Source organism: Myotis lucifugus, unplaced genomic scaffold (genome assembly GCF_000147115.1).
Source record: "Myotis lucifugus unplaced genomic scaffold, Myoluc2.0 scaffold_791, whole genome shotgun sequence".
In the NCBI taxonomy this organism is placed as follows: Eukaryota; Metazoa; Chordata; class Mammalia; order Chiroptera; family Vespertilionidae; genus Myotis; species Myotis lucifugus.
In genome coordinates this window covers 110,823-122,959 of record NW_005871839.1, presented here as the reverse complement: position 1 = coordinate 122,959, position 12,137 = coordinate 110,823, and the positions used below count along the sequence as shown (strand labels likewise).

General features: G+C 50.1%; 2 protein-coding genes and 1 long non-coding RNA gene across 6 annotated transcripts in view; 2 read left to right on the top strand and 1 right to left on the bottom strand.

The window, feature by feature from the left end:
* The window catches only part of ACP1 (acid phosphatase 1), a 12,505-nt gene extending 7,786 nt beyond the window's left edge, over window positions 1-4,719 (top strand). For 3 of the 4 annotated variants that reach the window (XM_006106267.3, XM_023747081.1, XM_006106266.3), the window contains 3 exons: window positions 2,344-2,405; window positions 3,651-3,756; window positions 3,890-4,719. In XM_006106267.3, coding sequence (XP_006106329.1) covers window positions 2,344-2,405; window positions 3,651-3,756; window positions 3,890-3,967 — 246 coding nt within the window. In that variant the 3' untranslated portion in view covers window positions 3,968-4,719. Of the gene's footprint in view, window positions 1-2,343; window positions 2,406-3,650; window positions 3,757-3,889 lie in introns of those variants that run through there. The other variant, XR_002827104.1, reaches the window with a different exon arrangement.
* Window positions 4,720-5,053: 334 nt separating this feature from the next.
* Window positions 5,054-11,537, bottom strand: ALKAL2 (ALK and LTK ligand 2). Its single transcript, XM_006106265.3, has 5 exons — window positions 11,227-11,537; window positions 9,957-10,010; window positions 9,797-9,877; window positions 7,381-7,446; window positions 5,054-6,401 (listed from the first exon to the last, which is right to left on the bottom strand). The coding sequence occupies exons 1-4, from the start codon at window positions 11,483-11,485 to the stop codon at window positions 7,382-7,384; spliced, it is 459 nt and encodes a 152-aa protein (XP_006106327.1). The 5' UTR covers window positions 11,486-11,537; the 3' UTR covers window positions 5,054-6,401; window position 7,381.
* Window positions 7,443-10,176, top strand: LOC111823983. Its single transcript, XR_002827103.1, has 2 exons — window positions 7,443-8,089; window positions 9,994-10,176. It is a non-coding gene; the product is annotated as an uncharacterized LOC111823983 (long non-coding RNA).
* Window positions 11,538-12,137: the final 600 nt, after the last annotated feature.

The following is a 12,137-nucleotide window of genomic DNA, read 5'->3' as shown; positions in this document are numbered from 1 at the left end:
ATATATATATATATATATATATATATATATATATATTCGAAGTTGTAAATGGGATTTTCTTAATTTGTCTTTTGAGTAGTTTGATATTGATATGTAAAAATGCAGCTAATTTCTATTTTTTTTTTAAATATATTTTACTGATTTTTTTACAGAGAGGAAGGGAGAGGGATAGAGAGTTAGAAACATCGATGAGTGAGAAACATCGATCAGCTGCCTCCTGCACATGTCCCACTGGGGATGTGCCCGCAACCAAGGTACATGCCCTTGACCGGAATCGAACCCGGGACCCTTCAGTCCACAGGCTGACGTTCTATCCATTGACCCAAACCGGTGCTGGCACTAATTTCTAAATATTAATTTTGTATGCTGCTACTTTACTGAACTCATTTATCAGTTAATCTTTAGGGCTCTCTATATACAGTATCATGTCATCTGCCAATAATGAGAGTTTTACTTCCTCCTTTCCAATTTGGATGCCTTTTATTTCTATGTCTTGTCTGATCGCTATGGCTAGGACTTCGAGTACTATGTTGTATGAGTTGTGAAAGTGGACATCCTTGTCTTGTTCCTGATCCTAAGGGAAACGCTTTTACTTTTTTCCTGTTGAATTGATTATGGCTGTGGGTTTGTCCATATTGGCCTTTATTATGTTGAGGTATGTTTCCTCTGTTCCCACTTTGCTGAGTGTTTTTATCATAAGTCGGTGCTAGATTTTGTCAATGGTTTTTCTGCATCTGTTGATATGACTATGATTATCTTTTATTTTGTTTATGATGTATCACATTTATTCATTTGTGAATATTGCATCAACCTTGCATCCCTGGAGTAAATCCCACTTTATCATGGTGCATGATCTTTTTAATGTATTGCTGAATTCGGTTTGCAAATATTTTTTTTATATATTTTATTGATTTTTTTTTTTTTTACAGAGAGGAAGGGAGAGAGATAGAGAGTTAGAAACATCGATGAGAGAGAAACATCGATCAGCTGCCTCCTGCACATCTCCTACTGGGGATGTGCCTGCAACCCAGGTACATGCCCTTGAGCGGAATCGAACCTGGGACCTTTCAGTCCGCAGGCTGACGCTCTATCCACTGAGCCAAACCGGTTTCGGCTGCAAATATTTTGTTGAGGATTTTTTTGTCTGTGTTCATTGGGGATATTGGCTTGTATTTTTCTTTTTTTTGTAATGTTTCTGTCTGGTTTTGGAATCAGGGTAAGGCTGACCTTGTAAAATGAGTTTTTAGAGCCTTCTCTGCTCTTGAAATTTTTGGAATAGTTTGAGAAGAAAGGTGATTTGAAGCCATTTGGTCTCAGACTTTTGTTTATTGGGAGCTTTTGATTACTACTTTGATTTTGTTACTAGTAATCTGTTTAGATTTTCTGTTTTTTCCTGACTGAGTCTTAGAAAATTGTATATTTCTAGGAATTTATCCATTTCTTCCATATTGTCCAATTTTTTGACATATAGTTGTTTGTAATATTTTCCTACAATTCTTTGTATTTCTTTGGTGTAAGTTGTTACTTCTCCCCTTTCATTTATTTGTGAAATTTATATTTATTTGGGTCCTCTCTCCTTTAATCTTGCGTGAGTCTGAATAAAGGTTTGCCAATCTTGATTATCTTTTCAAAGAACCAACTCTTGGTTTTATTTCTATTATTTTTTAGTCTCTACTTTTATTTCTAATTTGATCTTTATTATTTTCTTTCTTCTATTCACTTTGGGCTTTGTTTGCTTTTTCTAGTTCCTTTAGGTGTGAGGTTAGGTTGTTTATTTGATATTTTTTTTATTTCCTGAGGTAGGCCAGTAATGCTTTGAATTTCCCTCTTACAACTGCTTTCACTGTGTCCCATAGATTTTGAATCATTGTGTTTTCATTTTCATTTGTGTATATGACATTTTGATATGTTAACTGAATTCTGCATTGTTACTAAGAAATTGAAGATGAAGTATAAACTCTGTGTCTACATATTATACTATTTTATATTTATTCAGGAACTTTATAATATAACTAGAGGCCCGGTGCATGGGAAGGGTCCGTAGGCCTGGCCGGTGATCAGGGCCGATCGTTCCGTGCCACCCCCTGGTGGTCAGCGCACATCATAGTGGGTGGTCAAACTCCCAAGGGGACAGCTTGCATATTAGCCTTTTATTACCTAGGATATTTTTTTTGCAATACAATTTTAGGAAATAGGTTAACTCTATTTTCACTTTAAAGTACCCTAGATTTAATTTTTGAGTAATAGGTTCTAATATAGCCATTTTTTTTACTGCTCTGTATCCCCTAGACTCGATTGGTATAAATATAAATACTATGCCTTTGTTTTCTTATGTAATTTCAGGTTACTAAAGAAGATTTTGTCACATTCGATTATATGCTGTGTATGGATGAGAGCAATCTGAGGTAATCGCCTTTCTGAAGGATATTTCTGTTCAACCTTCATTCCAGTGACAGGCCAAGTAGTTTGCTGTCCAAGTGACTTTTATATTATCTTAAATTTTTTACTAGATAGTGATGGCCACAGTTTACAGAATTAATTTATTTAGCATAGTAAGAAATTCAGAGATTAATTTAGAACTGTCTTATGGGTATATTTACAAAGAGACGCCGCTCAGATGAGGGACAGTCGAGTTACACCTGTAACTCGGAGCGCAGCTGGCGTGCGGGGCAGGTTCTCCCAGCGTGTGGTGTCATGCTCGCGGGGAGTGGCTTTGCTGTGGCTGCAATGACTCCTGGACAATGTGGTGTTTTATTGTGTTTCTCATCTGACTTCCCCTCCCCAACCCCACCCCCGCGCACAAAAAAACTGAGACTGACAGGAAACATCTTACTCTATTTAAATTGTTGATTGCTTTAATTGATTTAAAAAAACAACAACCTGACGCCGTATGGTATTTGGTGAAAATGTCTGACCTTGATGTAATGTGTTGTCAGCTCTGGGTGCCAAAGCCCGCAACTGGTAGGTGTGTATGGTTGCCCCATCTTACCGGGGACTCCGTGCACAGGGCACTGGAGGTAGTTGCCCAGGTTCACAGATTCGGTGGGTGGGTCCTCAGCTCTGGGAAAGCAGAGTCCTGCCTGTGCCCCACATGAGCCCAGGTCCCTTTAGGGAAATGGTCTGTTAAGACACTAACACCCCCATGGCAGCACCGTGCTCAGGCGAGGTGTGTTGCCACGTAGCTCTGCGAAGTCAGCATTTCCTCCTGTAGCAGCGTGAGGGCTGAGGAGAGGGTGTCCGTTGTCTGTCCCAGCTCAGGTGCAGCTGAGGCCCCGGAGTGAGCAGTGAGGCTGATGGGGACCCAGCACCTCAGAGGCTGACAGCCCTTGGGGCTTAGTTCCCATGGCCTTTCGAGATCCACGGATGTCTCTGTTTAATCCCCGAGCCGGGTCTCTGACGGATTGTGTTTCACGGGGGAATCCAGGGCTGTGCTCTGACTTGTGGATGCATGTTTGGTGTAAAAGGTCAGGAGATGGTGCTGCTGTGCAGCTGACAAACGGCTGTCTGAGGTCGGCCGGTCCTGTCTGAGGTCTGACATCCTGTTCAGATCAGGCCACCACTGCTGGGTGTTTCATAAAACCCTGGCACATGTCCCTGTTTAACCTGAGACCACTGGTCAGAAAACTTAAGTTACCGCTTCAATTTTACAGAGACTTGACTAGAAAAAGTCATCAAGTCAATAACAGCAAAGCTAAGATTGAACTACTTGGGAGCTACGATCCTCAGAAACAGCTCATTATTGAAGACCCCTATTACGTGAGTACGGGCCACGCCCACACGGGGCCAGTGTGAGGACCACCCACTCTGTGTCCAGCCACGTGGAATGGCGTGCTGAGGTTCTCGGGGCATTTTTGTTTCACAGGTTTATTTATTTTTTCTTTCCTCCTAGGGGAATGAGTCCGACTTTGAAACCGTGTACCAGCAGTGTCTGAGGTGCTGCAGGGCCTTCCTGGAGAAGGCCCACTAGTGCGTCCGTCCCTGAGCCCGCTGGTGCCCGGCCCCGCGTCCCAGCCGAGGGTCACGTCCGTAGCTCAAGGCCAGTGCTGGTATTTGCATCCACCTGCTGTTTCTTACCTTAAAAATAATTGTAGATGGAAATCAGTGGTTGTGTTTGGCAAAAGAATAAATATCTTTAACTCAGACAGTTTATGGGGCACACGAAGTGTTCTTACACCAGTGGGGCCTCCCACTTGGCTCCAGTTTCAGACGAAACCGTAGAACAACCTATCCCTCCGTCAGCATGTGAGCCTCGTAAGTCTCCTGCCTCCTCCTTCCCCGAGTCCGGACGACATGAGAAGGAGCGCCCTGTCCCCGGCCACTCCCTTCCACGGGCGGTAGGGGCCCTCCCTCGGGGCTCATAAGCCCCATGAGCATGTTCGTTCACACCCTGTGCTTGTAGGAAAGAGAAAGGTTTATGGAATAACAATCCTTCCTAGTTTCTGTCTAGCTTGTAGCATAAGGGAGTCAGCTTATTTGTCCCAGTTGAGCCACAATTATATCCAGAAAGAAGGACACTTGTTAGCTGCTTTATCTGTGGTTAGTAAGAGTTGGAAAATTTTAAGTTGGAATGCTTAAATATTGATGTGGTGATACGTATTCTTCAGTGCTTAATTTATAGGTAACTTCTATGTCCTTTCGGATAACTAATCTAAAACTCATATGGCTACATGTTAGAGAAGACTTCAAAATAAACTGGGGAAATTATAAAAATACGACTAAGATGTAAGTCTGCTGTGTGCCTGCTTTTTTATTGACAAGTGAAGAAGAATTGGAAAGGGTGCCTTGATTTTTCCTTTCCAATGGTCTGTGGTGCTGTATGTACATTATCTCCAGTGTTAGGAAGGACAGTGAGGAAAATGACAGTGATGTCTGCTTATGGAAGAAGTTCGAGGCCCCTGAACCCGAGTGTCCTCGCCTGACCCTTACGAGTGGGTGTCACGGTCCCATGGGTGGCAGTTCACTTTGTCTTCACCCCACTCCTAGCTCTGTCTCCGTCACAGGGCAGTCCCCAACCAGAGTCTGGGGGTCACTTCCTGGAGGAGTAAGAGTCAGAGGAAGGCTGCCTACTTCTCCTGGGTTTTGGGGACCTCCTGTCGGCAGCGCCATGAGGGTCCCAGGCTGGGTGCTTCATCCTGAACCCCCTTGTGCCTGGAGGATGAGCAGGTGGCTGTCCCACCCGAGCAGCAGGGACATGGAGGCGAAGACGGGAGGCCAGGGCAGGAGACAGGATTCCTCAAGAGTCTCACCATGAAAGCTCTTCCTAGGCCACACAGGCCCTTGAGAGGGTAGGCTGAGAGTTTGATAAGATCTACTAAAAAGTAAAGACTGGAGAGAATATAGATTAAAAGAGCACTTCAAAAATTTACCCGCCCTATCTTCCAGGAATCGCTTAGGAAGCAGAGCTTTCCCTCTCCTGTTCCTTTATGTTCAGAATGAATGCCTGTCGTTCTTCATGTTTAATGTCGGTCTCAGGTGCGGTCCTCAAACCCTAGGGCTCTCCGCACGGTTGTCCCTAGACCAGGGTTCGTGAAGAGAAACTCCGCTGAGTTCACTTGTCTTTTTAAATTGGATCCAGTCAGATTTGTGCCTATAAAAACCTGGAGCTGCTTGGAAGTCAAGGTTCCTGTAGGGCATGCTCTGTGCTTCGTCACACGGGAACTACAGGTGCAGGCGTGGAAACGTTCACTGCTACCTGTGATAACTGTTGGTTACAAAAACGCACAGCCTTCCCGTGTTGCTTGTTTATGCCTTTCATGTCTCTGGCATGCTGCCAGTATTGTCTTCATCGATTTGTACACCGTGCATTCCCAGCGATGGACGTGTTAGAAAAAAAGTCACTTTTAAGATTTTTATTATAACAAACACTTTATTACTTGCTTTATTTACAGTATGTACATATTACACAATAGGCTGATCCTGTCTTACATTTATTACACAAAGGGCAGGTGAACTGACCTCGCTGTGCGCACGATTACACTTCACTGTCTCCAAAGCATGGCTGAAGTCATCTTTTTAAAAAATTGTTTTCATGCAGTTCCAAATAATATCTGGGAATTTAATTGTAAAAGTAACAAAAATATTAAATCATACCATATGCTATATGAAAATATAGTTTCAAATCTATATTTGAAATCTAAAGAAATACTCTGTGATTTCACCCAATTAGGAGAGTGAGGTGCCTCCGTCCTTGCAGGGTGTGACCGGCAAGCGCGCGCTCGCTTCCTCAAGGAAAGGCGGGTTCACTGTCAGGTGCCCAACAGTGTCAACATACGAAACTGAAGGAATCGCGGGAGTCTGCAAAAATAACTCTCTTGTTCAGGGGGCGTGTGTGTGAAGGTAGTAGGTTCTGTGTCCCTGTTGGTCTCCAAGGCACTTCTCGTGGTTTCCTTTGTGGTCACCCGCTGCTGAAACAAACATGGGGCTGTCACTCTCCAGTTACCGGCCCCAGAAGACCCATGCGCTGAGTCATGTAACATGACGTCTGTAAACATGAGGAATCTGTGCACGCATGGTTCTCTGTTCCCCAAGTGGGAACTAACTCAGCTACGGGTGATTGCGTACCCACCCAGGTAAAGGCGTGAGGACCACCGTGAGCACGGGTGGACGTCTGGTCCTGCTGCCACTGTCAGGTCCTCAGAGCTCGGGGGCCGTCCTGGGCAAGACCGAGCAGCCCGGACCTGTGTGAGCACGTCTGCAAGGCTACCAAGAAGCAGCACTTCATCTCCACACGGTCCTGAGCCGTCGGCATGGCATCATTTTAGGAATGATGATAGACCGGCGTTACTGGGCCAGGTAGTGTTTCTGTGGAGGTATTCCAGGTCTACAAAGTCAGCACGGATGTGTTAGTCCTGTGCCTGGTGTGAGTGAGTGCCGAGTGGAGGAGTGAGCAAGTGTGACTTCAGATGTGCACCCTACTGTGCGCACTGACTCGTGTGCTGAAATAGCTTCACATAAACACACTGTGCGCCAACCATGTCATCACATGAGTACTTGATGGGTGGCCTGGGACTGTGTAGACCAGGGGTCCTCAAACTTTTTAAACAGGGGGCCAGTTCACTGTCCCTCAGACCGTAGGAGGGCCGGACTATAGTTTAAAAAAAAAACTATGAACAAATTCCTATGCACACTGCACATATCTTATTTTGAAGTAAAAAAACAAAACGGGAACAAATACAATATTTGTATTTGCATGTGGCCCGCAGGCCGTAGTTTGAGGACCCCTGGTGTAGACAGTACAGGCACCTTTTACTGATATTCTGAGTGTTATGTCAACTTAAAGTAAGGCTACCTTGGCAAAAACATGAGTGTTACTGAAGCCCCATGAATTGTTTCCAGTCCCCAGCGGGACACCGGTCTGCCAGCTGATTGTGTGGAGCTTACCTCACCCGTCCATGCACACGGGGCTCACAGCCAGCCGGGTCAGCAGCCGGGCACACCTCTTGTAGTCTGAGTGGAGAGAAACCCCGGACCCGTCAGTCCCCAGGTAGCTCCAGTGAATGGCATTTACAACAACCACACAACTGCTGAGACCATTTGACTCCCTTAGTCTCCTGAGTTCCCTGGGAGCAATGGACCCCGTCACTTGCAGCCATGGGCCCTAAGCTGTTGATGTAATAACTTAGCGTCCGGTGGCAGAGGTGAGGTGATGTAACCAGGAGGCTGTGCTGGGGCTCATGGGAAGAACCAGTTTTGCTCCCTAGCAGATGGCTTCTCGTGCTGCTGTTACTTAACGTTTATATCCTGTGCAGGCTGAGTCCCCTCAACTTCATAGCACAGAGCCTTCTGCATAAAATTCTAGAGAAAGTGAGTCATGTCAGGTATCCAGCATGAAGACCCAGGCGGAGGGCAGCCATCAGCGAATCGGGTGCAGACTGAAGTCCTGGTCCCTCCCACTGCCCTGTCATCCCTGCCTCAGGTGCTCCCTGAGAGCCAGCCGCAGGACCCTGCACAGGGGCTGCAAAGCTGCCTCGGTTTATAAAGACTGAGCTGGCTGCTCAAGTCACAGAGTCCCTCCCACTAGAAGTGGAAGAGTCTACTCCTAACTGAAAACCCGAATGAATGAATCAAGGACAGTGCGTCACATCGGCAGGTAACTCAGACCCCAAGGTGCCCTGAGTAGCCAGAGGAAGAGGCATCTGGGTTCAGAGGACAGGATGGTCTCCGGAGGCTGGGCCCTCAGTTCCTGAGGTCTCTCCACCTGCAGCAGTTTTTACAGGCAGTTCTAGCATCACCTGTGCATGCGTTTCCACTCAGTCCACGGGTCCTCCAACCTGCGTGTCCACCCCGGACCTTACTGAGGCACAGACTGCCCGGGTCTGGGTAGGACCTGACACCCTCCCATTCCGGGAGCTCCTCTGGGACCAGGACACACCAAGTACAGAGGCCTCGGGTCCCCTTAGCGCAACCTCCCAAGTGCCCAGAGCAGCGTGGATGTGGGCCAGCTGCAGGCCTTGGGCTGAGAGTGGACCCAGGTAGGGACCCTTATGCAGTGCACAGGTGTGTGGCCTCCCACCTCCGACACCCGGGAGAGCGTGGTTGGGTCTGACTGACGACGGCCTCTGCCTACGTGGGACTAGGAGCCGTGGTGGCTGCGGCTGAGTTGCGAGCCCAGGAGGCAGCACACGGCACACGTGGAGCCCCCGGAGAAGGGTCTGCAGTGAGTGTGTGGTCTGCACAAGCAGCCTAAGTGTGGGGCCTCTTTCCGCAATTGGAAGGATAGAAATAATGACCCAAAGACCACTTTCAAACTTAGGTCTTTGGTCCTGTTATTGTAGGGCAGCATTTAACATAAACGTAGGTACACACTAAGACAACAAAGGAAGCAGGTTAATCATTCCCAGACAGCAGGTGACTGTCTCAGGAAGGACATGCAGGGGTGATGTGTACCAGACCCATATGGCAGGGGTGTGAGGTGTGCTGTTTGCCTTGGGGTCACCCCATCAGCTGCAGGAGCCTGGGGTGCTCTCAGCCTTCCTGGGGGTTTTGTGAATGTGCCTGGACAAGGAGCTCCTTAAATGACACCTGTTGTTATTCAGGGTAACTGCTGCCTGAGCTGGAAAAACTCCCACTTCCTGTAAAGTGGCTTATCTTTTTAAGGCAGGACAGGCGGGTCTCCTCTGCCCCCTGGTCACCCTGAAAGCAGCTGGTAAGATACGGGGTGTCTGTGATCTCCCGCCCTGCTTCCCCCAGCTGTCAATGAAAGGTGTACTCCCTCAAAAGAAAAAGGTTTTAGGGCTCTAGTAGATATCACTCTACCTAATAGTGACTGTTTTGTGAACAGCACAGGAGCCGCTGTGGGGAAATGAAATGCGTGCTGTCCCGGATAGATCCCAGCACGGCACGGCAGCTTGGCACCGGGAAGGGCAGGCCTGCGCTTCTGAGTTAGTGACAAAGCCATCAGAAGAGCAGAGTTTTGAAACAGCAGTTTACTCCCGGGTGACGAGGGTATCGCTGCCCAGGGAAGTAGGCCCATCACCTCTTCTCACCCAGTGCACAGTAGGCACTTTAGTGACTTATTCCTAATGTTTGTTTGATTGGCACAGCTGTGTAGATGGAAATCCATGAGCAGAATGAGCGACACCCACTCTAAGCCTTGGTTAACCACAGCGAATGTCACCAGTTTCAAGTTTGGCCCTGACTGCTGCCCAGTGCAGTGACCTCCAGTGGGGGGTCACCCTGGCCCCTAACTCCACGGCTGAGGGAACAGTATTAGGAGGCAGGCCAGTCTGGGAGGGCGTGGTAACCCCCCCCCCTACTCCCACCCCCTGCTGCCCCCAGCAGCTCAGCTGTCACTCACATGCTGGGACGGTGCAGTCTCTGGTGTTGTGGTAAAGCCTGTGGAAGTGTTTGCTGCACTTGGGGCTGAAGTAGAGAGGACCTGGGACAGGGAAGGAGAGAGGGGCGTGAGGCTCCTGGGTACCAGGACGGGGCACAGGAGGGGTGAGGAGGAAACCTACCTGTGAGATGCTTTAAAAACTTGTCCTTCATCCTTAGATCTCGAGGAACGATTTCTGTTGGAGGGAAAAGAAGTTGGTTATTGTGTTGCCTGAAAGAAGCATCTCGCATGATCTTACACGAATGCTGAAGGAACTTACCGGTACGTCTGCATCGCCTGTCAATTAACCAAATAAAACAGGTCGCCTATCAATTAACCAAATAAAACAGGTCTGAGCCTCCTGCCTGTTGTACATGATACAAGTGAACACCTGGCATCATGTTTCTCTAAACAGTATTGACGGCCCACAGGGCTCCAGTGTCACCTGCCTGGTCTCTACCACAGGACAGAGGTGTGACCGTCACGGTATAAAGTGAAGACAATCATGTGTCTGGTTGGTTTTGAGAGTTAGCTTCCAGTGAATAAGTCACTTTCAGGCACGTTTTTCTTGAAGAGCTTAGGAATCAATTCTCCACAACCTCTCCAAGTTCTAGAAGGAAAGCCTCATCCTTCAAACAAAAAGGGAGGATAGAATTTTGCTTTTTCATGGTGTATATTTAGAAGACGGATGAAATGCCTTCAAACCACCTGTTATGAAAGCTGGGTACATGCACGGTTTATCTGCTAAAGCAGGACATGAGCCTAGTTTCTGAGATAAAAGAATTCCTGGGGAACCCCCCTTCCACGCCGACCCACAGCGCTGGTGGGCATTCGGTAACTGGCCATGGTTCCACCGCATTCTTCCCGGCTTCAGCCTGTGGCTGCTTTCACAGGCAGGCAGCCACCTTCACTGCCTGTCCTGCGCTGGTCGGGGCTAATCGCTCGGGCCCTCGTTCTTTCAGCAGGAGCGCGCGCCACACAGGAGGCTCATCCCCCATGTCAGTCTTCATTTGCTCCCAACCTGAGCCAGTCTCTGTAGCACTGACCTTTTCGTGTTTGACCTAATTGTGTCAGGGGAGCATGAAAAGCCGCCTGCTTCCCTGGGAAACCTCCCGGGCCTACTGTGGGCTCTGCGCGGGGTGAGCCTGGGCCATTTCTCTCAGTTAAAATTGCTGAAAGTATGTCCATTTCCAACAGGAAAGCCAGGTCTGCGCGGAAATTAACGGCCCAGGTGACAACCCCGCGTGGGAAGTGGGCTGTGGACCGTTGTCCGCGAGGCACCATGCACGGGCTCCCTATTTTCTTATTATTTTAACAATCGACATGCATTTGCCTTTTTAAAACGCGTTTTCCCAGAGACCCTTCTACTCCCAACCACACGAGCTCCGTCCGGTCTGGCCGCTCGCACTCACCCGCGCGCTGCTCCTCGGGGTCCAGCGTGTAGTCGGCGGCCTCCCTGCGGCCGGGAGCGGCGTCCCGCGGGCCCGGGGGCTGCAGCCGCTTGGCCTCCCCCGCGTGGAACTTCTTCAGCTCCTGCATGATCTCCAGGAGCAGCCGCAGCAGCGTCTGCCGGTCCGCCTCCCCGTGGGGCTCGGGGCCGCCCCGGCCGGGCCCCGCCGCGCCCAGCACGAGCAGCAGCCCCAGGAGGAAGGGGCGCCCGGGCCCGCGCATCGTGCGCTCAGCCGGGCGGGAGGTCCGTGCGCCTGAGCTCGCCGGCTGGAGGGATGGGCTGTGGGGAGGCCGGGAGAAAGTCGGGGGGTTGGCGGATCGGAGCGGCTCCAGGAAAGGCCGCCGCCGGGGACCCCTCTCCCCGAGGACCCCGCTGACCCCCGCCAAACCCCACGGACCCGCGCAGGGGCGCCCCGCACTGTCTGGGCCCAGCGGGGAGAAGGGCCTGGCAGCGGGGCACCAGGCGGAGGCCACCCGGGGACCTGGACCGAGGTCCACCCACCGGGATGCGAGACCGGCGCCTCCTCCGCGCGCCCGGCCCCGCGGCCTCGCTTTCACCCGGCCGCGTCCCGCCCCGGCCCCGACCCCGGCCCCGCGGAACTTTCACGGACGAGCGCCTCCCGCACGAGAGCGCGGGCGTCGCCAAAGCGCGGGGCGTCGCCAAAACTTTTCTTCAACCTTTCGGAGCCGCGCTGGGGGGTCTGCCCCCGCCCGAGTCCCCAGCCTTTGTGTGGCGGTCGCCCCCCACCCCCCAGGTCCCCAACCCTCCGCCCCGCCAGGACCTCGCTGCGGTCGCCACAGGGAAAGGTCCCGGGCCCCCTGGGGGCTGGGCGGGCTCCCCCCTCGTGCTGCCCGGGACCTCTTGCCCGGAGCT

Coding starts and splice junctions, on each gene's coding strand:
- ALKAL2 (XM_006106265.3), bottom strand. CDS start 11,485: ATGCGCGGGCCCGGGCGCCCCTTCCTCCTGGGGCTGCTGCTCGTGCTG. Junction 10,011..11,226: donor CCCCGAGGAGCAGCGCGCGG/GTGAGTGCGAGC, acceptor TCCCTCCAACAG/AAATCGTTCCTCGAGATCTA. Junction 7,447..9,796: donor AGACTGCACCGTCCCAGCAT/GTGAGTGACAGC, acceptor CTCTCCACTCAG/ACTACAAGAGGTGTGCCCGG.